Genomic DNA, 26,166 nt, shown 5'->3' with positions numbered 1-26,166 from the left:
TCTAGAACTGGAAACTAAGTCTTGAACCGTGACACCCAAGCATTCTCCAAAGAAACGAGGACTTTGTTGAAGCTCAGTAGGCGTCTGGAACGATATCTCGGCATAGTTTCGACTGCCAAGCTGGACATTGTTGGGTGCCTGAAAATCGAGTTTTGATGCCTTAGTGCCTAGCAGCACCACTTAATTATCGGCGCGTCTTCCTTCCCCACACACATCCAGACGCGTCTCACTGGGTGATTCGACAACGGCTTTATTTTTTGCCATACCGTACACAACGAACGTCGGCTATTCTGTTCAATTACTGTACGATGTTTGAGTCTTCTCTTCCATGATTTATGGTTGACGGACCGAGAAATGGGAAACTTGTCTGGACCTACGAGTACAAATGAATACATGGAGGAACAAGGGTTACGTCTCCGACTCAGATGATGACGAGGATTTTGAGAGTCAGGAATCACGAAAAGGATACGTTGAGGAACAAAACCCTACATTAGGCGGTGATGTTGGAGACAAATTGCAGCTGGCCGAGTCTGATGGAGATAACAACGACGTTGAAGATGACAAGGTCGCCCATGAACAATCGCAACTTGCGCATTCGGTGGAGTTAGGGTCGAATAATGGAGATAACGACGATGATGAGGATCGCGCTCAGGACCAATCCCAGCATTTGCAGTTGACAGAGTTTGATTCGAACGATGGAGATAATACCGATGACGAACACAAGGGCCTCGGGCAAAGCCAACATTCACATTCGGTGGACCTGGATTCAATTCATAAGCTGGACACCGTGATCCCTACTGAAGACGACGCTATGCCAGTGACGTCTTCTTTGGCGAATGAACCTCTGGCCGGTGACGATGAGCCTGCTTCGTCGGATGATGAACTTCAGGTCATTGGTGCTGTGTCAAAAATACCGGCCGCCCTTCACACCATCAACTTCGCAGACATTGAAAAGAATGTGTTATTTTCAGACAGTGACCCCGATTCTCCGCTTTCTTCTGCTCCACCGACAATAGCCTCTACAGAGTCGAGCCAACAAGCTCACCAAACGCAAGAAGACCAAGATCCTCAACCGCAACAACCTGATGTGCATCAGACGGAAAGCCTTGTCGTAGAAGATGCAATATCGCAAACTCTGGCAAGTACTATCTCAGCATCGGAGACTCAGATGGAGTTTGAACCCCCGCGACGAGCATTACGTGAAAGAAAAGAGATACAAAAACATCCATACCAATTAGAAGATGCTAAATATCAATCTCTTTTCAGAAAGGCGGGGCTCAAGCCAGTACGTGTGATTACTGCGGATTCTGTTCCTACACGCCTTCAACAAGAAAGCCAGGAGGCCATAATCGGTGTCCCTGAGCCTCCAAGCAGTCCAGCGGGGGAATTCATCTTTCCACCGTCCTCCCCTCCGGACCCGTACAAGTCACCCTCTTCTATTAGACGACAACGAACCCCTAAAGAGACGCCTCATCTGACCCACGATCACGTTCAATCTCCTTCACAAAAAAGGAGAAAGTTGTTTCATGACAGCCAAGTTAGAAAACATAAACAACCGACTTCATCTTTCAGGGTTGTCATAGGAAAGACAGATACTTCCGTTGGTACCAAGCCTACACAGCCCATTCAAATCCCGCCATCACCGCCTCGCTCAGGAAGCGTGTCTTCCGCTACCCATTTGGGTAAAGATGGATTCCGCTTCCCCCGGGGATTTACTCCTCCGATAACGACATCTCCCAAAACCACCCAGTCGATCTCGATAGATGCTGGTGATCCAATGATCGACGATGAGTTCCAGAGCGATACATCTCTCAACGCCGACGACCATATGTCATTACATTCAGATGAAATCCATGAACCAGAGGAAAACTTACCGGAGAAACCAGATTTTGCAGTCAGACAATACCAACGGAAAATTAAGGGCGTTCTCCCAGCTTCATGGCTAACGCTGGATCTTAAAAAAAAAGGCGATAAGACTGGAAATTCATCATCGGAAAGACATCAACGAGGATCACTCACTACACGTGCCGAGCCACACAAGGGGGTAGCAAGAACGATATCTCGACCACGGAGTACTGCTCTGGAGTCCCCTACGCCGCGAACGACTTTTGGCTTTCTGGAAGACTCGTCTGAGTCTGATGTTGCTGATATGGATGCCCCTATTGCTGTTGATACTTCCAGAGGGAGTCGCAAACCTTCGGTCGATTTGAGAGAATTCTACGACCTTACTAATGATACGGATGGAGATATTCCTGAAGACAATAGACTGGAAGAAATGTTCTTCCCTGTACGCCGGTCGTCTTCCGATCACAGGAAATCACACCAGAGAATCCCACAAAAATATAAGAGAAAGCAAGTCTCTTACAAAAACAATCAACCGCAGACGAGTCGTCCACTTCGGCAGATGCATCTTGACGATAATATGCCCCACCCCCCTAAGCGCAAGATTCAAAGACAACGAGCACCGAATCTAAGTATTCTTGATGCTCCAGACGTTGCACTCCGACCCCGAAAAGACCAACCCCAATTCCTACGGGTTGCAACTAGACAAGCACGGTCGCGAAAGGACCAAGGCAGATCAAGTCCGAGCAGAAAGGTGTTCAATATGGCCACGCGTGAAGAGACAAAAGAGACGAATAAAGCTTTGTGGGACTGGAAGAAAGGAGCTATGAAACAGGCAAAGCTGTCGATAGCCAGCACTCCGAGAAGCGCTCGTCAACCTCTTCAGAGTCTCTCAACGAACAAGCCAAATCGTATGGGCCGTACTAACACAAGTACTCTGTCCCGGGACTCACCCACAGAGCAACAACCGCGATTCCTAGAGGAGCTTGAATTGACATCAGAGAATACGAACCCGACAACTGTTCCTCCCACTAAAAGCCAAGCCGCTTCAACAGCCACGACGCAATCAAGGCTCGTTAGAAGAAGCGTCATCAATAGGAAACATGCTATCACTTCGCTACGGAGAGACGCCGCTCGTCCTGTGGAATCCGAGATTGTCGGTGGCGAAACCGCACCCTCTCCTTATGCCTTCTCAGCTTCTCTGGCTGCACTACGCAAAGATCGCAAGCGAACATTCACTTTACACCGTTTCATTTCCGCATTAGATTCGTCTAATCGAAAGCCAGAACAGTCTTCTCAGCCTGGCATCCAGACTATATCCGAGCATTCGGAAAATCCGCAACCAGCACAAAAGAAGGCACCGAGAAAAGGAATCCCAACTCGTGCAGAATTAATTGACATTGATCCCATGCCGCAAATTACAGCTTCCTCGGGACCATCAAAAAGCGTATACACTACCTCGGTCGAGGATACCGGCGGTCCAAGCAATACATTGTATGGATTCAGGAACTACAGAGTCTTTTCTGTCGACTTTAACATCTTGCCTATTCGCAAAGGAACATTCTTCCACGGGTCTACATTCGTCGGTGAAGGCGGACTGTCACGTTCACTGAATATCAACAAACGGAACATGGATCAAGGTGCAGGCTTTGCATCAATTGACTTCGGCGATCACGTTTTCCGCTGGGGTCCTTGGACCGAGGAGGTGTCCTCGCAACTTGGTGTGATCATCGACACTATACAGAACAATATTAAAAGAAACGACATTGGGGAAGGGCGCTCATTGCCGGAGCCTTTTCCCAATTCTGATACTTTCCGAAGTTGTGTTTCCGTAATCAGATGGATCACCGACAAATTGCACTTCATTGACCCCATCGATCGAGTGTCTTTCATACAGCGTATTGAACTTCTGTCTTGTGGTTTGCGAGATTATATCGCAGCGGCGACCCACACAGATCAGAGTGGATGGAAGGATCAGTTGAGGTTATCAAGTCTCAACATGATTCTTGCCAATCAAATACGTCAAATTGCATCCCATGAATTGGTGAATCCTGCCACACGAGAAAGCACATTGGGTCTAGCCAAGAATGTCGCATGCCAGCTTCTTTCTCTTGTGTACAATCGTGATGGGTTGCAGAACATTCGCCAATTCTACAACAAGCACCAGGATAACGAATTTTACGAGTCCGGAATTCTCCATGATCATCCCGCTGTCGAAGCTCATGTCGTTGTTCTTCAGACCTTACAATCATCTCAAGACTTCCAAGGATGGTTTAATGAACTGGCGTTGTCGTCATTTGCTGATAGGATATCTTCCTTAAACATTCAGCATCTGGAAGATATTTGGGAGGTAGTCTTCACCACACTTCCACTCAACGAGATTGACGAGTTCGGACTTGGCCGTCCTGGTGTTCGATTCCGTAATAAACACGACAATTGGCCTATAGTTCAGACATTGGTATCGAAGGTCTTGGATGCATATTTCCTCGATTCGGATCAACCTACATTTTATATCAACTATTGCCGCATCATTTTCCAAAGATGTCTTCTCCTCATGGTGTCTTGGGGCTGGCGCAATTGTAAGGGAATCTTGGGAACATTGTTCGATTTCTTTGCCAAAAACATGATGTACAACCTCAAAACTGAACAAAGCTTGGGATCTCCATCATTCCTCGACGCGCTGGATACCAACCCTACTATCGAGATCGAGCCTGGTGATTCATCATTTCATCTATTTCTCAAAATAATCGGCAGCGGCCTCCGCTATCTCTCCCAGATCCACGACAAGAAAACGATGAGGAATATTGCGTGGCGTCTGCTACCTAACCATGGGCGAGTCTACCCGAAAGAAAAGCCCCTGGACCGTGAAGACCTCGACGCATTGAGAAATCACCATGACCTCCTGTGTACCCTTTACTGGGGTGTTCCAGATAGCTGTCGACCCCGGCTTGAGACGATTCGCAATCTAATTGATCCCGCAACATCCCATCTGGAAACAACGAATCTAAGCATTCGCTCGTGGAGGAGACTCGTTCACTTTAAGCTGTCGACGAATGAAGAAGACGCTGGTTTGAAACAGTTTGCCGACTGGTATAAATATTTCACTTCAGAGGTGGTCCGACAACACCAACTTGCCAAAACCGAAGTTGAGGCGCAAGCGAAGAACCAAATGCAGTTCTCACAGAGGGACGTGGAATTGACTGTATCGCATAATCAACGTCAAATCGAAGCGCTGATTTCTTCAACTATCGCAGCGATGCACTCTGCCATTCAATCGTCGAGATCCTTCGGTCAAGCTTGTATTCTCCTAGAGGCGATCCCTATCGCGAAGCTATTTGAATTGTTTGATCCAACCAATTCGAGAGTGAATCCTATCGTCTGTGAGACTCTGCAGCTCGTTATCAGCTTTCTTGCAAAGGACTCTCCTCTTGTCAGTCCTACAGTCCCCGCTACAAATGATGACAGTCAGGAATATGGTGACTGGTCGGCTCTTGAAGAAGTGTTCGATGATGGATTCACAGAACCTCCGGCACCTGTTACGACTTTTCCGTATCTACAAGAAGTCATCCAACCGTGTGTCTCTCACCTGCTTTCCAACTGCTTCGGTGAAGATAGGTCTCCAGAAGATTCCTTGCTCCTAAAAGTTACAGAATGCTGGTCATGTCTGGCACACGCCTCAGTAACGAGTGGACTACAGCACTGGGATAGCTACCTAAATCCTTATAGCGGGGACTCATGGGCAGCACTTCGGATGACTCCTCAGACCAAGAAGTTCGGACCTCAGTTCCTCGCGAACTGTATAGAGAAGGATAGTAAATTCTTTTTGGAGTGCAGACTACAGATTCTGTCAATGTGGGTATCATGTCTCGTGGAGAGAACGTCAGCATTAAAATTTCAGCACCGTCTTACGGAAGCGCTTCTGAATGTAGATCATACACCGCTGATGAGAAATGTACCATTCCATTGCGGGGCGGATGGTCGATATCATATCACGTTGCATGAGTTCACTGATAGACGAATATCTTTGATTTCTAGTTTATTGTCGAACATGCGCGAACATCTACAAGTTCAAGATAAATCTGGCTCGGCGAATACCAATGCGATTGATGAGTACAGAGAACTTGTCATGGCTATGATGGCATCAATGAAAGCAAATTATCAAGAGCTAGGCCAGTCCGGAACGGCCGCGCAAGGACAATACGTTGAATTTGTGCATTGCATCATCAGCTTCCTGCAGCAGCATACTCAATCAATCTGCCGCCTCGATAGGTATTTCACTGACCCGTCTACGTTTCCCCTTCCGACTGGCGATCCGGGTTTTGTTGCAGCAAAACTGAAAGGCTACGGTGTCCGTCTTCCTGCAGCAAAGGCTGCCAAAGAATTGGTGAACTTTATGCAGGGCGTGTGCGAATCAGCAGCTTTGGATGGCCGACAAACCCATCTTGTTGATCAGCTCTTTGAGAGTATGGGTGAGGCGTATGAATCTGGCGATACAGCGAATCCAACGCTACGATCGTTCCTATTCCATTGTTTGTTTCCTGCTTATATCGAGTGTGCACTCAGCAACGCTGCTGCTTGGATTCTTGTCTTGCCGGTCATGAAGGCGGCGTCTCGAGCTGCCCGTAATCTGCTTTACAATTTGGACATTAACGATCCCGATTGCATCAATTCAGTGAACAGCATGTTCGGCGCCATACTACGGTCTATCAGATATGTCATGTACCACTTTCTCAATCATGCGGGTTATACTGAGGAGCCACGCGCACTACTGATCATCAAGTCTTGTATTGAGATTATTTCTGCAATGGTCCCAGTTCTCGATTATATTAGCAGAAACGGCCAATCTGACAATCATAACTTGTTCATACTGGAAACATTACGCAGATACACAGCCTTCATTGTGGAAAAGCTATTTAAACAATCTACCGTCATGGAAGATCAGGATGAAACTTTACCCAGAGAGCGAGCAGATAGCAGCCACATGAATTCTCTGTTTCTGGAATCTCGCACCTATACGATTCGTCAGGTCCAAACGTACCTCCGCACTAGCTGGTCAAAGCACGATGGTCGCTATTTCGTACTGCGTGGCCGAGAATCGAAAGAAATTCGAAATGAAATCGTCCAAGCGAAAGAGGTCGTCGACATTCACTACGCGAAGTCTTCGTTCGTTGAGATGGCGAATATGTTCCTACATCGTTGGGAGTCGTTTGACCAACCGGATGTGCAAGCTCATTCACATGCCTTTGGAGAGCAGAAGGTGTACGATTCTCTGGAAGAAGGGTTTAATGACTTGTTATTGTGATGTCCTTTTTTGCGTTAGTGATTCCAAAAGCGTTGCATGGGTGGCGTTTCTTATTTGTTTAATCATTTCATAATTATAATAGGCAACTACATATTGAGATGTTCAACTGAATCAGCTATATGCAAAAAGCCTTCATGGTACGGCATACCCAGGCTTAGTTGAACGAAAGAGCAATCTTCAGAGTTCTAGGTATACTTATGACTTGATTCATGTACAGTTTTGATCTTGTATGCGTGCTAGATTGTTGCCGAAGTAGGAATCCCTGACCTTCCGTGCCCTAGCATCCCACCCCGTGTGGGAGAAATCAGATCAAAGAGATTTAATCGCAAGATATTTGAGCAACGTTCATGGCAGAAGAGTAAAAGTAGCTGCGAGTGGTCGAATAAAGAGTTACTCCGCGTTTGATCAAAGTAGGCAACCTTCTACGAGCCAAATACTCACCATATAAAGGGTGATCAGTAGCCTCATACGGATCAACCAGAACTCTCAACTGATTCTTCATCGTACTACTGAATCTGACATAATTGGCCTCGCCTTCGATGCATTGGAAATCAAAGACAAGTTTTGCCTCACAATCTTGTTTGTTGTTGTGCGTCAGATATATAATTGACCCCCTTGAGCCGGCAAATGAGCTTGGGGTACTGATGAATACTGTCTGTTGGGTGCCCGTTCTTATGTAGTCTGGCAAAACGCCGTCAATAGAGCCGACTTTTATTCTAGGATCTGCGTCGTAGAGATCTGATCCGAGGTTGATTGTGAGGATGGTGCGATAGGCAATTGGCATCATTGGTAATTTCAGCCAGAGTGATGAATTATTTTTATTTTTTTATTTTTTTATTTTTTTTTTTTTTAGAAAGGGAGTTGCTACATGAGTCTTTTTTCTTGAAAGCTTACCGTTTCAAGTTAAATTCAATTACTGGGTTGTATGATTACTATCGTAAGTGATGTTCAAATTGCGTAACATAGGAAATTCTATCCGATGGCAAAAACAATAGTAGAAAAACTCAGCATAGGCTTTCACGCTTAAGAAGATGATCCTCAAAGATATCAAACTGCTTCAATAGAAATAATAAAAACAAAGGTTGAAAAGTAGTCAAGGTAAAGAATATTATAGAGTTAACTACTTAAATTTTGGATCGATTGGCGAATACGCTTGCGACATCCTTTTTCATATCATACCTGCAGAATGATGTTAGCCTCAATAGAATTTATGGTGTCTTATATATAAGTAATATAGCACTCACGCGTTCATCTCCTCGATAGTCAACTTATTGGACTCGTCTTGGACCGTATACTTCTCATTGTTCGTGTTACTCGAGAAACCTATAATGGTGAGTTAGAACATCAAATCGTACCAAACTTATTCAATGTTGAGTGGTCTATACCAATACGCTCGTAAATATTCTCTCTGGCTCTTTGAGAGGCTGCCTGAACACGTGTTGCCCGAGGCTTGCGAATCTTCTCGTATACTTCAAGAGCTTCACGAATGTCGCCACGGAAATGCTCCTTGCTGAAAACTAGGCCAAGGCAAGCTGCGTCTTCAATAGCCATACAAGCTCCTTGACTTTGATCAGGCATCATCTTTGTACCAAAGTTAGTATGGGCTCCTGGTCGTGTTTTGGAGATGAATAATGTGTCTTACCGGATGTGCGGCGTCTCCCATCACGCAGACTACACCTTTTTGCCACCAGTCATAAGGCTTATGTACCCACAATCTCCAAGGACGAATATCTTTGCCAATACTAAGGTGCTTGAACACATTGCGGTCCAAATCCGGGTATGGGGCTAGCAATTCTTCAACGGTAGACTCTTCATCCCATTTCTGGGTGGCATAGTCACCTTTTTCTCTTGGGAAGAAGCAATAGTATGAAAGAAGTTTACCTCCATTGCAAGGAGAGAGAACAATCTTATTGGGTGTACCGTGACCTCCCCAGTATTCGATAGCATTGTTTTGAGAGTAGTCAATAAGGCCGAGGGCTACGGCTTCCTCCGTCGTGACGTTCGTGTGCAGACAGCTAGAAGTGGAGGGTTTCTTTTCTGGGTGGATATCAATCAAACCACGAACAACGGAGCCGATCCCATCAGCGCCAATGATAACGTCATGTTGAACGGTGTTGCCATTCGCGAATGTTATGAGGCCGGAGGCAGAATCAATGTTGACGCACTTCAGCTCCCTAGTCAGTCATGTATTCTTCAAATATTGTTCTGTGTGAACCATCTTCAGGTAGGAACTTGTAACAGAAAAGCAACAAGCCAAGGGCTAAGCACTAACCTTGTGGTTAACAATCAATGTGACCGGTGTTCCTTCGCCTGCCTCCCCAACAGCACTTTCCATCAACATGGCATGCATATACTGTCGGTGAAACATATTATAAACCTATGCATAAAGACCATTTATGTCAGTCACGTTCTATTCTACCTTACTTGTACTATTCAAGCTGGGATATGCTCACGTGTCCCCATTTTTCCTCATAGTCTGCCAAATCAAAAACGTTCATCGCCTCGCCTGTCTCCCAGTCTCGGTTGATGAGTTTGCGCAAAATAACGGGATCTCCCATCTCGACATTGACACCCCATTCATGCAGCCATCGAGTACCGTTGGCGGCGCATGAGATAGAAGCACCAACTTCACCGGCGAAATTCGCACGCTCGTAAATAGTGACCGTATGGCCGGCTCGTCGAAGGGATATACCCGCTGCAAGACCACCAATACCACCACCAACAATGGCGATGGATAGAGGCTGCCAAGCTGCCGGCTCTGCTTTTGAAATCATCTTGTGGACGGAAAGCACTATGTTAAAGGGACTTGTTCTGAGAAGCGGATAAAGATAATATGAAATGAAACTGCCACTTTTGATGATGCATGTTTTGATCGCGAATATATTTTTGAGACAATCACATGTCTATAAATAAGTGACAAGGTGTCGCATTTCGAGATAGGGAATCAGGCTCATGAGATGAATATTACCTCTTTAGGCAAGTATTTTACCCGTGTCCCGGAACGTGCACCACATCGCCGGAGTTTTCGCAAGACAGGTCTAGGTCAAAAGATAAGTAGATTCAATTTGATTCGTATAGTTTATTTAACAGGCTCATAGCGGATTAAATTCAGATAACAGTTGTTGATTACTTGTTGGGTTCTACTATGAGCATGTTCTGCTATGGTGCATTGGTACGGTACGGAGATGGACGAATCAATTCAAGGACTTCAATTTGATGGTTATCCGACTGATAGGTATTAAGATAAGAATGATATGCAATGAAGAAGACAGGCCGTCAAATACCATCAAGTAGCAGCCCAAACGGTTCGTAGTCAATAGAAAAACTTGCGCCATCATCAAACGGCAATACATTAAATCCATCAAGATCAACGTCGGCTGCAATATCAGAATCCGACCCATCCACTCTATGCATACACCTATCTTCTACACCTATTCCAGATATTGAGGACCGAGACATTTGTGTATCTGCTTGTAGTTCTTCCCATGTACCGGAATAGCCTCCGCCATCAGTTGATCGTCCCTGACGATGGGGTTGTGGCTCCATGGAAGTAGCCACGCCAATATCTAGAACACAGTCAATGTACCTATCTGCAATTTTCTGCCTCGCAGATAAAGTTTGCTGTCGATGTTTGACAATGGCCTCGGCAAACGAGGTAAGTATCTCATCGTATTGCCTGGCTTGAGGGCTAAGATTCGCAAGGTTTTGAAGAACATATCTGGCGCTCTGGAATGCTGACTCGGTCTCGTTACGAGATTCAATATCATCATATGCAAAGAGCGAGAATCCAAGGATTAGACCGGCTGCAAAAACCCAAGCTCTACCGACCAGATTTAGTTAAAGGTTTGAAAATTATGTTTATGACATAATGAGCTTACTTCATAATACACATGTTTCTCAGGAGAAGTCCCGATAGCATGGCTTTTTCACACATGTTTGCCATATAAGTGGCCGCACCGATACATACGTGAGCGAGCTGAGGACTCGTACGTTGTTGCTCCGTTGTTCCAGATGCAGTGGGAGATGTAGGATTCGAAGCGACAATAGACGACTCTTTCAGTCGAGACATCAGATGTGATATCAGAAACGACCGTGTTGTTAGAATGACTGCAAAATAGTATATGCAACTGACATGAATATTACCAACAGCCGTTTCACGACTCACGGACAGGGTTTCTAGCTCGCCGTCAAAGGATATTTGCCGGAAGTTACGAGGTAAACCATTAATCCATTGTCGTAAGCGCCGAAGAAATGCTTCAGCTGTTGGGACGTCAAAACCGCTATTAACTCTCTTCAGATGTTTGAAAATTTCTTCCATCAAAATAGATCCATTATATGCAGCCAAAACCGCGATACTTTGAGGATCCAAGTCTTCTCTTCGTGTCATGTCATCATGATTTGACGGGACTGAACTCGCAGGTCGTCCGAGGAGGAAGCTAACGACAAGATCAAATACTCGAAGTGACTTGTAAGTTCGCCAGCTACGCAGATATCCGTCAGTTATTGACTCTCTTTGATAACCCAACAAGAAGCATTCAGACTGGACTTACCGAGTCTTAGCTTCGTCGGTTGATAATCCTCGAGCTTGCGCCCCTATATGCAATCCAAGAGCTGCAGCTGCCTTGGAAGCAACCCCAAGATACATATATGCCGCATTGCGATGACATGCACCAAGCATATAAAATGCCATGAGAAGAAATACACGGAGCATGTTAATGCTGGGATCTCTAAGCATGCCCTCAAACGCATATTGCTGACCCATGGAAAAATATTTCGTAGCGTATTGGAAATCAGAGATGTGTGAACCGCGACATTGACCTCCAATAGCTATTACGAGGTACAGGACTGCCATTTCTTCTCTGTTGATTCTTCTTCCAGAGGAAGATGCTTCGATTTGAAGAAGTTTCAGTATATCATCTTTGTCGAACAGGTCGAAGAAGCCGCTGGTCTGTGAGAGTCCACTTAGAATATATTCCGACAAGATTCCATTTTAGGTAGAGCTTACCACTTCAAAGTATGTTTGTATTAATTCTTCTTTCGTGGTCAGACTCTCCTCGAAAGTGATGTTACGATTTACGCTCGTTTCTGCTTCAAGCATAACATTCACGGGGCCATTTTCTGTAAAAGAAGAAGGACCCATATATTGTTTCATGATACCGCGTAAAAATTGCAGGAATGACAGCGACGATGTCTCTCCAATATAGACTATTTATTGTGCTTTAGCTCTTCGAACACTATTAGACTTGTAGACATGTGGAAATTCAATTCTACCTTTCTCCCCTTTCGAGCTCAACAGCAGTCTACTTTCGGTACACTCCGGCGACTGTACTGAAGGAGCTTCTGATATCGAGATTGGAAGCTGAATACCGCCATTTCCTTCTGGGCATCTATTTGTGGACTCATTGAGAGTTCTAGCCCGTAGGGAAGCAGGTGGTCCATCTGCAGAGCTAGTGAAAGATGCAAACCTCACTTCACCAGTCCGGCGAGCCCTTGGTAGTCGTCGTCTATGTGACTCGCCATAGGTGCAAGTAGAAGACCGATCACGGCGGACGCAAGAGATGCATGGAGTCTGAGCGTCGCATCGTATCTTGGATGCCTGACATGGCAGGCAGGCTTTGGAGGAACGCTGGCGGTCCTCTGGCCGGACTTTAGGACGGGGCATGTCTGAGATCCACCTGGAGCATCTCATTCTGTACAGAATCTGAGAATCTAAGAAATATTGACGGATCGTGAATATATAGTTCGGGTATGTACTGACAGTAAAAGAGAGTGGCGAGATAAGTTGTCTGATAAGCGTCGGGATAAGAGCGGAGATGCTCCGAGATAGTCCAGGGTTATTAGCCGTGATCCGACAGTACCGGTCCGGTTCATATCTCGTTCTCTCTATCCCTCTTCCTATCAAACATTACTGTAGGTGGTATTGGTCTGGAATTCACTGACAGGCACGGGCCTGCCTCTGTGCTATTGAGTTGAGATTGAAGCGTGATGCGATTGTAGGCTTTGTGGCTACAACAACCCCTCTTCTTAGGTCGGTCCGATGCTTGAGGGTTAGCCTTTTCTATAACCCTAGGGTTCGTGCAGCAGTCTTCATCTTGTGTTCGAGAAATGGTGTTCCCACTTGAAGCTCTATCCGTTGAGTTGATTGAGAAAATAGTGACATGGATCTGCTACAGCACTTCACAATCAGGGGCATCATACGAGAGGATGCCGCTGCTTCTACCAATGAGGATGGAACGGAGCATCAGAGTCTTCTAAGCAAAGCCGTTCAGAATCTTAGACAAGTATCTTTGGAAAAATCACCTCTTTCATTGAATCTTCAGGTCTCTCAGGAGCGAGAACCCAAGCTGAGAAGGCTATCCAGTATCATTTTGCGGGTTCAAGACCACTGGGGACATTCGAGAGAATGCGACGGATCAGGTTCTGGGCGCAAGAGTTTGGAGGACCGAGTTCAGGACGTTATGATTTCATTATGCTCAATAATAAGCCAGAACATATGTCTTTGGAGGATAGTACAGATGATGATATAGATGATGAATAAGCTTTTGTATAGTTTTTGATTGTTGCTAGAGATTGTAAATAACCTCAATACTACGGTACATGTTTACCCACTCCACGCATCATCCAGCGGATTACAAACAAAATTTGATAAATGAACAGGTCCGGAGACTTCAAGACGAGTGCAAGGTGACAAGTAATATAATATTTATGAACTAGGCATAAGTTGGGGGTTACTAAAGTTGGTGTGTAAAAATCCAAACAAACCGGATTCGGCACAGTACCGGACCGTGACCTCTTGACGCATCTATCTGGTGTCCTCGAGGCATTGTGATATTACCCCGGAAGCTTGGAAGTCAATGACACGGAGCTTGCCATGATCTGGGGTAAAATTGTCCGCTATAGACTGGTTTTCATATGAAATATATATATATCCTCTTGAGGGGTACCTTTTCCATGGTTTTCGTTCTCATCGAACCCCAATATATCACATTCGCAAAGTTTCATTCCTCTTCTTTACATATTCTACTCCTGAAATAATTGGATTATATTTATAAGCACAAAATGTTGGGAAAGATTGCCCTAGAAGAAGCATTTGCTCTCCCTCGCTTCCAAGAGCGGACAAGATGGTGGGCTTCATTGTTCGCGGTCGACGCCGAAAAGCATGCTTTCGAAATCACCGACCTCACCGACCAGCGCATCAAATATATGGATGAGTATGGTGTAGGATATACTATATTGTCATACACTGCTCCGGGTGTACAGGATATCTGGGATGCGAAGGAGGCTCATGCATTGGCTGTTGAGATCAATGACTATATTGGTCCATTTCTCAAGCAGCATCCTGATCGGTTCGGGGCTTTTGCGTATATTTTGCCTATCTATCTACAACGTTGCAGACGGTTAAAACTGATATTTAAAGCACACTTTCAATGCACAATCCTCAACAAGCCGCCGACGAGCTCCGACGTACAGTCACGCAGTATGGCTTCAAAGGTGCACTGGTCAATGATACACAACGCTCAGGTCCGGATGGAGATGATATGATCTTCTATGACGGTCCAGAATGGGATGTATTCTGGTCCACCGTCACCGAACTCGATGTACCTTTCTACCTACACCCTCGTAACCCTACAGGGACGATCCACGAAAAGCTATGGGCGAAGAGAAGCTGGCTGATTGGACCCCCATTGAGTTTTGCTCAGGGTGTTAGTCTCCATCTTCTGGGAATGGTGACTAATGGTGTCTTCGATCGTCATCCCAGTCTGCAAATTATCATCGGCCATCTCGGTGAACACTTGCCCTTTGATTTGTGGAGAATCAACCATTGGTTCGAAGATGTCAAGAAGCCATTGGGTTTGAAAGAGACTTGCAAGAAGACCATCAGAGACTATTTTGCACAGAACATTTGGATCACAACAAGTGGTCATTTTTCGACTCCCACATTGCAGTATTGTATCAACGAGGTTGGCGCGGACCGTATCTTGTTCTCGATTGATTATCCGTTTGAGAGTTTTAAGGATGGCTGTGTCTGGTACGATAGGGACGTTGAATTAAACCCCACAGATTACAGGAAGATTGGGAAGGAGAATGCTCGGAAGTTGTTCAATATTGGTGATTACAAGGATGCAGATGCATAGATTCTGTCAAATCTTTTGAAAGCAGACAATACTGCTGGCATATGAGGTTAGGGTTTGTTCTCAGATAGTTGCTTTCAAATGTTTAGAATCTTGGAACTCGAATTCAAATGTCAAGAGCTATTATCTCCATTATATGCTGTCGTATGTAAATTTGACCATTCTGTTTGAAAATGAAGAATTTAGATAAGATGTTTTTGCTCATATTCTTACCTTCCCAACCTTCCATGGAGGGAAGGTAATCCTGACCTACTAGGTTACCTCAATCAATGGAACCTCCTTTTCTAGCTTTACATTTAAAAATATATATTTGACTGCATTCAAATCCGAAGTCGTAACAAGATGTGAGTATTGATCCCTCGTCTACCAAAAACTCCAGGTTGACAGCGAGCCACCTTCAATGGCCTTAGCCGCAGGCTGGGCAAGTATATTTAATTATACAAGCGCATTTAGTAGTGTTAGTTTTGACTCTTCGAGAATCTACCCTCACCAATATGGAGACATGCGTAACGCACGCATTGTTCTGCTAGTGTTTTGTTGGACCTCTACGGTACTAGTCCAAGTGTACTACTAGCTCTAGAGTAGTATACCTGGGATCAACCCCCCCAGTCGAATGAACTTAACATCAATCCTTCGGCTGATTTTGACACACACACACTCATGGCACCAACAGTCTTCTTCGTCCCCGGCCTCGAGGAACATTTGCAGGCCATTCAGTGCTTAACCGTGCATGTTCCCTTCTCGCCAAAGCTAACATCAAATGTGAGCCGGTATTCGAGGGATGGGTTGCGAAACATTGTCGTGAAAGAGATAAGGGTGGAGAGGTGGGAATTGTCTTTACTACGTCGGAAATTTCGGATAGTGGTAGTGAGAGGTGAAGCTGTTGTCAATATTGACCAATATACCCATACCCGTGTTCTGAAATAACTACCTATGTACCTGATTTATCCTAACGCCCCGACATGCCACTCCAAAGTATCAAATAGTTAAACAATTTTTTATCTCATACAGATCAAACCTCTTCGATAAGTTTGCTTCCTGGAGCCACAGCCCCAGAAAATCCCCCGAATGGACGAGAAGCTGGTGTCCCGAGCAGTTCAGTCGGAACTGCTACTTTGCATCCTTCAGTAGTGCTGATCCAGCGAATACACGTTGTGTCTGCTTTTTCAGGCTCAACACCGACGTCGGGGGTAGCCTCGCCACCCAATTCGCCTACGGGCACACGTCCACGGCGTTTCGGTGCTTGTTTTTTGAGTAGACGGTTGATGGTATCCATCTGTCAGGTACATTAATTAGATTGATAATCAAAAAAGCGTGTACGGCACCTAGATTTACATACCTTTTCTTCTTCATTTCGTTTCTCGCTCAAGTTCTTTCTCCGTCGTGCCATTTCAGCCCGTCGCATAGCATGCTCTTCTGCAGTGAGATGTTTTTTGACTTGCGGTTCTACACAAATCATAAATCAGTAACCTAGTTAGTTAGACGTATCGCGCTGAGGATTTCCCTACCCATTGGTAATTGCAAGAAATCAGTGCCCAATGAACCCCGTTGACGTTTAGTCAATTTGGTCAAGTCTAGCGTGCTGTCGTCATCTGAGCCTAGCCCATCGTCCTCTTCCTCCTCTTCGATACCCTCTTCGTCCTCGTCCACTTCTTCCTCTTCCTCACCGGCTTCGATCATTTCCTCGTCTTGAAGTAAGGTATCTTCAGGTTCTCCTTCAGCGTCGCTGTCCAATTCAGACAACTCTTCATTCTCGTCGTCGTCATCTGCAAGTTCCATTTCTTTCTGTTCCACAGGCTTAACTGGCTTGGATTTGGTAGTCGCAAGTCCCAGCCGCTGGCGATTGTTTCGCCTGGACACTGCTGGCTGAGGTGTTTCATCATCATCCATATCTAGGTCGCCATCTGCATCGAGCTCCTCTTCCTCGCCAGCGGCGTCTTCCGAGTCATCGACTTCTTCAACATCGTCATCATCTTCCTCATCCAAATCGTCGTCCTCTTCATCCTCACTAATTTCTTTCAGATTCCTATTGCTCCTACTGCTACGCTTACCGTGAACAACAGGGTCTTCAGTAAAGATATTGTGCCGAGTAGACGCAGAAGCAGTCGCTCGACTGCTTCTGCTGTTGGTCACTTGACGCAATTTGCTTGAAGACATCTTGACTGTGAGATGTATAGACTTGGCGCCGGGCGACGAGCCTGGAGATGATCGTGACACAGTCACCGAAGGAGCGGGGTCAGTGGTCGCGGCTGCGGCTCCTCGTGTGAGGCGACCAGACCTTGTCGAAATGTTAGCATCTTGTCCATCAAGCGACGAGCGTGGAGTCGCATGAGAACGCAGTGAGCGAGTTGATCGCATATTTTGGAGGAAGGGATAGATAAATCGACACGAAAAATATGGTAAGAGAAGCAAGAAGGCAAGGGTAGTAGTAACGCTGTAGCAATGTATACCAAGAAAGCAAACAAGCAGCTGGCTAGATGATGTGAAAGAACAAACAAGAAGCAGAACAAAGATATTTGTGCGGGGGTGGGCGGCGATCTGTGACCAGGACGTCAAGCAGACAGAAGTCAGCGATCTCATTGGCGTCGAGTGAGGCGCAAAAGTCGAGCAAGACAAGCGAGCAGCAGGGTTAGTTGGGAGATTCCCAGGTGGAGGGGGAAATCCCGTGCGCGTCTTGTGCGTGGTTGATTTGGCTGATGACAGACACCGTTGAGAAGTTGCGCCTGGTCGATGAACTAGCGGCAGCCCGTCCATTCGGAATAAATTGATACAACAGATAAGAGAGAGCTAGAGGTAGTACTGCAGGGAGGTCTCGTTCTTTCCCTGTAGTTTGTTTCTTCTTCTTTTTCTGTCTCTGCAATACTCAGGGATGCTGCCCGGTCGGGGGAGAGAACAAATTTGAGGCTCGCTTCCACTCGAAGGTATGCATGCAAGGTATAGGCGCGCAATCATAGTTTGGATGTTTGCATATTAAGACATCTCTTCCATTTTTGGCCCGTTTGGTCGCTTGCCGCTTTCTTCGGTGTGCACAAAGGGGAGTAATGAAGAGGAGGAGGATGGGGGGAGAGGGGAGGAGGAAAAGGATGAGGGGATCAGGCTGATGTCAATGAATGCGATGGATGGTTGTGCCTGCAAGAGTAGAAAGAAAAAGAAACGGAAAGGGTGAGGAAGCGGTGGTGCATCAAAGTCAACGACAGGAATGGATACAGACGACCATCGGCATCCATGGTAGACAAGAATCGAGAAGTATGTATGCTATGGACAGACTGGTGGCGCTGAGTTTGCTGCTCACTACTTACTTTCGGAAGGGGCACGGCGGCACCAACGGGGTCTGAGCTGCCCACGGTCAATGTTTCGATGATACCACAAAGTACTGTTGTGCCGGGCTTGAAAACTGGCGTTGTCTAGATTGTGCCGGCGATGAGGATGATGTCGGTAGCACAAGGCCGGAAAAGACAATTCTGCTTCAGTCTGCTGTCATTCCAGACATGAATGAATGAATGAATGAATGAATGGTTGGTCTGTCGCGGTGGAGGCCCTTCCGGAAGGCGGTGAAGTCTTGATAACACAGCGTTACGGTGTTTACTTGTGAATCGCTGAAATGGCCAAACCACCATCCATTTAACATTGGACGACTCCTACATGGAAATCCAATCAACTCTCGGGACGAAGAAACAGCCTGTTGTTGGAGGAGAGGCCTTGCCGTCCGAACAATTGTGAGCACGTGATGTCACGTATGTAACGCTCTGTATTTGGTAATCTATTACGAAGACGATTGGCCAGAGCTAAGCCGAGGCAAATGGCAGGCGTAATCTGGGTAACGATCGCGAGTGAATACTCCGTCCAGAGCGCATCGCTATCTTGCAACTCAGCAACTCACCCACCCCATTCAATGGGCTTAATCAGACATCGTTTAAGATAATTCCACTATGTCTGACGACTCCTCCAAACCTTCCATCCCCGAATGGCAGCGCAAAGCCTCATCAGCCTTGTCTTCAACTGATCAGAACGCCTCCGTGGATAAGCCAACTGAGGAGACCACCTCGACCGAGGACGAACAGACAACAAGCTCCTCTGATAGATCAGCTCTTCTAGAACAGGCAAAGACATTCCTCGCCGACCCAGAAATCCGTGATGCCACGACAACACGCAAAATAAAGTTCCTCGAGTCAAAGGGTTTAACAAACGACGAAATCGACTCATTGCTCGGGGTAAGCCGCAATAAAGATGCGCCGATAACTCCAGAGACGAACGACCCAAGTAGCAGCCAAGCGATGATCCAAAGTGACACAGCTTCTGCGACAGCCATAGCAACCACACCACCGTCCAATACGACGCCCTCGCCACGAGATGTGCCGCCAATAATAACATATCCCGAATTCCTCGTTAATGCCTCAGCGCAGGGCAAACCTCCGCTCATGTCCCTTCGCACTGTGTTATATACCCTTTATGGCGCAGCTGGTTTGGGTGCGACGTTCTACGGTGCTAGTGAATTCCTAGTGAAACCTATGCTCAGATCGCTGGGTGATGCCAGACACGAGCTGGCCGAAACCGCATTGGCCAATTTATCGACTTTGAATGAGAAACTGGAGAACAATGTGTCGAAAATACCAGTACGCCCACTGTCAGAGCAGCTTGCAGATGACGGTGAAGACGATGAAACGGAGTCGATCACATCCGACCCAACCGAGGTCTTTCATCGCGACATTGCAACACAAACAACCCCGGAGCTATTGAACGATACCCCCGGCACCTTTGGCACAATCTCAACCGGCACAGATGACAATCCACACAAAGTGGTAGACTCCCATAAACAAACCCTTGCCAAAATCGCCTCTCACCTCCAAGATTTCGTATCTGACCACACCACATCCGGCGAACTCGACGATACGATGCGAAACCGGATTGCAGATCTACAATCATACCTGGACGGACTCAAATATTCGTCGTTTAATTCATATCTCAGCAACAATAATCTGTATAATAATAGCTATAACTATTCAGTCGGCGGCTGGGATCCGAATCGAGGCGGTAATAAGTCCAAGGAGGAAGATGCGATCTCAGCTTTTAGAGCGGAGATCAGAGGTGTCAAGGGTGCGCTATTGAGTGCGAGGAATTTTCCGTCTGGGAGGCCTGCGGGGGTTACGAGGTAATCTTGATGTTGAGTTATAGGTTCATTGTGCCTAGGTATATGGTTTAATTATGGGTCATGGTATATGTGTGTTTGCATATGTATAATAGCACGATATATTTCTGTCTTGAGGAAGCAAAATCTTGGAATGGGATATGACTGACCATATCATGGCTTAAATATAACAATAATTAAACGGTACAAAAAGAGAAAAAGTTTTTATCTGACAATGTATAAAACAGAAATTCATATTTCTTGAACCTCACCACCCCCTAACAAGAAGACAGGACATATCTCATCTCATCTACTACAACAGTATTCATAAAAGGTCAAAATTCGGCATCTAAGGAGTTGCTCGGCTCATGCTAATGAGGCGTTTTACGCCGACCTAGTTGCAATCATGTTAGTTATACACTTTTCCATGTGAGCAATCAATGAGAATGGTCAGCTTACCATCCAGTTACCACATTCGTCAGTCCGGTTCGTCAAAATATCAAGATGAATGTTCTTCGCAGTCTCATAGTCCCGGCCCTGTATCGCCTTGGACAACTCGACCATATCCGCAATTGTGTTGGGCTTGAGGAGATCCTCGTTGTTAAGATGGTCGAAGAGAAGGTTTAGTCTTCTTTCGGCATCGTCAACTTGGGCTTTGAAAGATGCTGGGGCCCGCGATTTTACGCGCTGCATATCGTTGGAGAGAATCTCGTAGATGGGAGCGGCGTTGGATGGAATGTGAGATCGGTCACCGGGGGCTAACAATGTCTAATTAGTATCACAGTTATTGTTTTTTCAAGGAGATGAACTTACGGTATTTAGGTGGAGGCGGTGCCGCCTTCTTCTGTGTCTGTGACTGCGCAGTTCCTGGTCGCGATCCGGCGGCTGGTGGTGGTCCAGCAGAGGGACCTGTTGGGGGTGGCCCGGCTTGAGGAGCAGCCCCAGCGACTGGCGCATACGGGCTGGGAGCAGCAGCTTGCTGTGGAGGTGCATACGGACCACTTGGGGGAGGTCTCGTTTGCGGTGCAGCTTGGGCGGCAGGGCTAGGGGCATATCGGTTCGTTGGTGGAGGGCCAGAAGGAGGTGCATTGTAAGGAGACGGGCCACGTGGAATAGGTGGAGGCATGGCTAATCCCGGCACTGTAGGCGGGGACTGTGTTGTCGCTGGAGGAGCATATGCATTGAAAGGCGCCGGTGGGTTTGAAGACACCGAGGATGCTCTGGGAGGGCCAACTGGAGGTGATGTGATACGAGGTGGGGGGGCACCACCCTTTGGCGGTGGAGGAGGTGCTCTTTGTCCGCTTACAGGAGGTCCAACTGGCGGGGAGCCTGGGGATACAACACATGGCTGTTGACCGGGGAAAGGAGTGGCAACTGCAGCCGGTGTGCCGCGTCGCGATGTTGGCTTCTGAGCTCCGAATCCTTCAGGCAGGTCATTCCAGGCGGGAAGGTCAGTTCTGGTCGTGTAAGTTGTGATTTGAGATGCAGAAGGAGACTGGCTGTATCCCCTAGGAGGCGGCGGTACCCCTCCGGGGGCAGGAACACCATATTGCTGTGGTGGAGGTGCAACGGGTGGCTTTGGAGCTTGCACGGGTTGATAGCCACCAGTTGGCTGATAAGGATTAGCTCCAAAAGAAGCATAAGGATTAGATTGTTGAGCAGGCGCAACAGGTGGTGGAGTGTTTGTAGGAGCATATGGGTTGCTAACAGGTGGTGCAGGGCTGAAGGTTGATTGAGGTGGTTGGTAGATGTTGGGCTGTGGGAGGGAGCTTGTTCGTGCTTGCGGGACCTGAGCAGCGGCCTTGGTAGCCTTGGTAGCAACGGCTGGGGCTTTCCTTGTGGCCAGTCTGATTCGGTTCCTGGCAGCCTCGGCTTCGTCGTACTTGTCTGGGACAAGTCCAAGATACCGCTCTGCCACATCAAGACGACCGTGGGAAGCAGCAACATCGGCGTACTCGATATACTTGTCATATAGGACGCCTAACTTCCAGTCGCCATCCTTCTGGCGATCAGTGTCCTGATAGTTTGTCACTTGGCGGAAAATAGTAACTTTCTCAATGAATGCTTGCAAGGCACGGACGTGCACGGAGAAACTAGATCCCTCCTGAGCTTGATCAATGCCTGCCTTTTCGCCTTCCTTGAACTCCTCGAGCCAGAGAGTCACCACTTTCTCCAATTTCGAACCTGCCAGATAACAGAAGGAAGCATCCTTGCGAATGCTCTTGTCGGAGTCTGCATGGGCTTGCTCCTCTAGTCGGTCACCAAGGGCTTCGCAAAGGTCAGGGAACTCCTTCTCATCAGCAAAGGTGCACAATGTCGCCATGATCTCTTTCCAGTTAGAAAGATCCGCATTGTGAACAACATCCCACAAATTCTTGCCAACGATTGAGGCCAACAAACGGACGTAATTCGGTCCCCCAGTTTGTTTCGAGAAGTACACTTCCTGCACCTTCTCAACGCATCTATCGCCACCGCAAACAGCAATCATGAATGCATCAGATAAACGATCCTCTTGAAGTGCAATATCAAGAGCCCGCTCAAATTGTCCCAAGAAAAGTGCTCTTGTAATTGACTTATCCGCCTCAGACTCGCTTCCAGTGTAGATGCTGAATGGGTTGTTAGTCCGCGCGCCCTTGGAAGCAGCCAAGTCTGTCAAGAAGTTATCAGGCTCTCCGGACGTATCGAAGATGGATTGGAGACGTTTATGCTTCTTCTTCGAATCAGCTGATGCCGGCGAAAGTTCCCCATTTGTCTGATCCTTTATATCCAACTTGCCCACTTCATCGGCAACATCATTGACATCATCGGAGAACCCAAGATAGGCTGCAATATCCTTGCGTGGGTTTTCCGAAAGCAAGTTCTCAATGGCTTTCCAGTCGGCTTTCTCTTCCTCGGTAGATGCACTTTCGATGCGCGACTGGCAAATGCTTTTAAGGTTGCCTTCTTTCAGAGCTGCTTCAAAACTTTCTGCAGCAGTACCAACATTAGAGTCCACCTGGAAGGGGGTAATTCGGACTTTTGAGGTACGGCTAGCAATATCAGTCAGAGCCACCGAGACGACTCTACCACCGAAACCGAAAGATGCCGAAACGGGCCTCTCCAGCCACTTGGGAGTTTTTGGCAAGGAAAATGTGGTAGCCTGAGGCTGGTTCTGTGCACGCGCAAAGAAATCTTCTCCGTCTAGTGATTGGTTTTGGGTAGCTGCGGCCTGGGCAGCCTCCTGGCTCGTGTTCTGAACTGTTTGAATGGTGATCTTGCCATCGAAAGAAGCAGTAGCGAAGAAGTTGGGGTTATGTGGGTTCCATCGTGTTTGGAAAGTCCAGTTCGTGACAATTGGCAACTCTCCGTAGTTCTCACCCGTCTGGGGGTTCCAGCAAATTGTTCGGTTATCCTTGCCAGATGACAAAAGGAGTTCGGGATCTTGAGCACACCATGAGAGTGATAAGATTCCGTCTTCGTGGCCTCTGAGGATCTGTAACGAAGAAATCAATAAGCTACAAGTCTTGATGCTTGATCGACTGTGGGAGACTTACCCGTTCAGGCGCATGAGAGTTTCGTAAGTCCCAAACGAGGATAACTGGGTCTGATGTCGAGGGAGTAGATGTCACCAATTTAGTTGGCTGCCCTGATTAGCGAATGGATTCATAGGTGCCAACAGGGTATGATTCAAACCTTTTCAGGGTCCCAAGCCACAGCACTGACGGGTTTCCGGTTGTAGTTGGTAAGGGTAAGGCTCTCTTTCTTTGTCTTGACATCCCAAACGGTGACAAAACCACCGCTGGTACCTGTCACCAAGATATGCGCAACCTTCTTATTCCAATCCAAGCATTCGATGTCGTCGGCACGAGCGGCGTTTCCGAGACGGAACGGGTTCTCGACGTTATTCAAGTCCGTAACGAAGAGCTATCAGTGCAGCGAGTAAGTTTTGTATCTGCATAGTGATGTGGTGCGAGAAACGTACCTCTCCTTTCATGCCACCAGTAGCGAGGAGGTTCGAATGTTTCGGGTTGAATTGTAGAGCTTTAATGGCACCGTTGTGCTTCTGTGGAGAGGCTACCAATGCGTCGCTTCTAGCCGTTAGCACTGGTCCTTGCATCTTCGATGGCCGCTACACACCTTGCCCCATTCAGAAGTTTGTCGGCATCCCAAAGCTTGAGTGATCCATTATCGAGAGCTCCAGCGACGATTCCCCGCTTGTTGTCGTAATGATCGCTCCAGGCGAGATCATGGAAGCTGTCATGAGGCAAGAAAATGGTTAGCTAACTCAAACAGAAACACCGGTTGCTGGTTATCCTAACGTACCCCGAGTCTGTGCCGACCTTGGCCAGTGGTTGCAACTCCCCGACATTCTCCTTATCGAGTCCAAGGTCCCACAACTCCAAGCTGGTCTCGTTGGAGAAATCAAAATCCACAGCACCAGCCCTTGTTCCAGTAGCTAACAGGGGCGCCTGGGCACCGGGAGACCAGGCAAACGTGGCCGTTCGGGGAATCTCCCTAAGGCGCACCATGACAATGGCGGAGAGATGTGTATAGTCAGACTAATTGCGAGGGGCCCAAAGTAAACAATGGGTCATTAGAGGAGCATAAAGGGAGGACGAGCACGCCGGTCAACAGATACTATCGAATTGGCCAATATTCAGTCAGAGCCACTGAAGCTATAGACGGATGCTCAGTGTACTCACAGGTGTAGGGGGGGTTGTGGTGAGCACACAATGCTTGTGAGTCTTCGATGTATCCAAGTGGCCTTCTGGCGGCTGCTCGGACCACCTTCCTGGGGCGCCCGCCTAAGTAACTCAAGTAAACTAGACTAAGCTCCAAACGGCAGCCCCTCGGTGCCTCAAGCATCAGGCATTGGTTGCACGTGATCTCTCTGCGGGCATCAATTGATCAATTGATATCGATTGCATTCTATGAAGAATTCGATGATGCTTCATTAAGCAGAGCAAGATAATCACTAATTCACTTTTCCGCTGCATTTTCCTGCTTGAGACTAGTTCGCAAATCTACCCTGTCACGATACACAAGATGAGCGAAACAACTCGACTAAAAAGCACTGTCTACGTGGGCGGCCTCGACCAAGCTGTGACATCGCAAACGCTCACAGAGGCCTTCCTGCCTTTTGGCGAAATTGTCGATGTGTCATTACCAAAGCCAGACCTGCCGTCGTCGACCGACAATCACCGAGGATTTGGATATGTTGAATTCGAGGTTCCACAAGACGCAAAGGAAGCTATCGACAATATGGACCAGAGCGAACTGTACGGACGCATTATAAAAGTTGCTGCGGCAAAGCCTCAAAGAGATGCGAACGAAGGTCTGGGAAGCAAGACAGCTATTTGGGAACAGGTACGTAGTAGCCTTGGACAAAATGATTTCTTATTTGGTCTCATTTATATTGACTACATTCTAGGAGGGCTATCTTGCAAAATACGCTGTCAGCGAAGAGGACCGTCAAGCTGCTGAGGAAGCTCGATTGGCAGCAAACAGCCGTCCTGAAGACCCAATGCAAGGCCTAGAAGGTCTTGACGTTGCGGGACCAAAACCGGAGTAAATATGCAATCAAGCCAGACAAACTCAAATCATTAGCAAGAAAGCACGGCGATACAATCGATATTGCTACATAGGGTTGTTTTCTTGTCCATTCAGCAAATTGCCACCAGCGACTGAAGAACCTTGCTTATATACAAAAACCGACAGACAATTTGTGTGAAGCTATCGAATTCCGCAAGGACCATCTCTAATAGATGGGCAGATTCCAACCAACG

The 26,166-nt window shown here is 47.1% G+C and overlaps 8 protein-coding genes across 8 annotated transcripts; 4 read left to right on the top strand and 4 right to left on the bottom strand.

The window, feature by feature from the left end:
* Positions 1–385: 385 nt before the first annotated feature.
* Positions 386–7,144, top strand: EYB26_006286 (uncharacterized protein; the record flags this gene model as incomplete). Its single annotated transcript, XM_054265562.1, has 1 exon — positions 386–7,144. The coding sequence occupies one exon, from the start codon at positions 386–388 to the stop codon at positions 7,142–7,144; it is 6,759 nt and encodes a 2,252-aa protein (XP_054121537.1).
* A 1,124-nt stretch (positions 7,145–8,268) lies between these two features.
* EYB26_006285 (uncharacterized protein) lies at positions 8,269–9,918 on the bottom strand (the record flags this gene model as incomplete). The annotated part of the gene is made up of 6 exons (XM_054265561.1): positions 8,269–8,323; positions 8,389–8,467; positions 8,530–8,725; positions 8,787–9,308; positions 9,417–9,521; positions 9,598–9,918. The coding sequence occupies 6 exons, from the start codon at positions 9,916–9,918 to the stop codon at positions 8,269–8,271; spliced, it is 1,278 nt and encodes a 425-aa protein (XP_054121536.1).
* Positions 9,919–10,420: 502 nt separating this feature from the next.
* On the bottom strand, positions 10,421–12,806 carry EYB26_006284 (uncharacterized protein; the record flags this gene model as incomplete). The annotated part of the gene is made up of 5 exons (XM_054265560.1): positions 10,421–10,964; positions 11,023–11,625; positions 11,695–12,092; positions 12,150–12,349; positions 12,416–12,806. The coding sequence occupies 5 exons, from the start codon at positions 12,804–12,806 to the stop codon at positions 10,421–10,423; spliced, it is 2,136 nt and encodes a 711-aa protein (XP_054121535.1).
* A 1,397-nt stretch (positions 12,807–14,203) lies between these two features.
* Positions 14,204–15,279, top strand: EYB26_006283 (uncharacterized protein; the record flags this gene model as incomplete). Its single annotated transcript, XM_054265559.1, has 2 exons — positions 14,204–14,505; positions 14,562–15,279. The coding sequence occupies 2 exons, from the start codon at positions 14,204–14,206 to the stop codon at positions 15,277–15,279; spliced, it is 1,020 nt and encodes a 339-aa protein (XP_054121534.1).
* A 1,009-nt stretch (positions 15,280–16,288) lies between these two features.
* EYB26_006282 (uncharacterized protein) lies at positions 16,289–17,634 on the bottom strand (the record flags this gene model as incomplete). Its single annotated transcript, XM_054265558.1, has 3 exons — positions 16,289–16,552; positions 16,616–16,722; positions 16,785–17,634. The coding sequence occupies 3 exons, from the start codon at positions 17,632–17,634 to the stop codon at positions 16,289–16,291; spliced, it is 1,221 nt and encodes a 406-aa protein (XP_054121533.1).
* A 1,571-nt stretch (positions 17,635–19,205) lies between these two features.
* Positions 19,206–20,429, top strand: EYB26_006281 (uncharacterized protein; the record flags this gene model as incomplete). Its single annotated transcript, XM_054265557.1, has 1 exon — positions 19,206–20,429. The coding sequence occupies one exon, from the start codon at positions 19,206–19,208 to the stop codon at positions 20,427–20,429; it is 1,224 nt and encodes a 407-aa protein (XP_054121532.1).
* A 321-nt stretch (positions 20,430–20,750) lies between these two features.
* On the bottom strand, positions 20,751–24,909 carry EYB26_006280 (uncharacterized protein; the record flags this gene model as incomplete). The annotated part of the gene is made up of 8 exons (XM_054265556.1): positions 20,751–20,795; positions 20,861–21,159; positions 21,215–23,873; positions 23,935–24,021; positions 24,074–24,304; positions 24,363–24,468; positions 24,518–24,634; positions 24,704–24,909. 8 exons carry the CDS (start codon positions 24,907–24,909, stop codon positions 20,751–20,753), a joined length of 3,750 nt encoding a protein of 1,249 aa, XP_054121531.1.
* A 517-nt stretch (positions 24,910–25,426) lies between these two features.
* EYB26_006279 (uncharacterized protein) lies at positions 25,427–25,952 on the top strand (the record flags this gene model as incomplete). The annotated part of the gene is made up of 2 exons (XM_054265555.1): positions 25,427–25,747; positions 25,812–25,952. 2 exons carry the CDS (start codon positions 25,427–25,429, stop codon positions 25,950–25,952), a joined length of 462 nt encoding a protein of 153 aa, XP_054121530.1.
* Positions 25,953–26,166: the final 214 nt, after the last annotated feature.

Source organism: Talaromyces marneffei, chromosome 4 (assembly GCF_009556855.1).
Source record: "Talaromyces marneffei chromosome 4, complete sequence".
NCBI classification, from domain to species: Eukaryota; Fungi; Ascomycota; class Eurotiomycetes; order Eurotiales; family Trichocomaceae; genus Talaromyces; species Talaromyces marneffei.
This window is presented reverse-complemented; position numbering and strand designations above follow the sequence as displayed.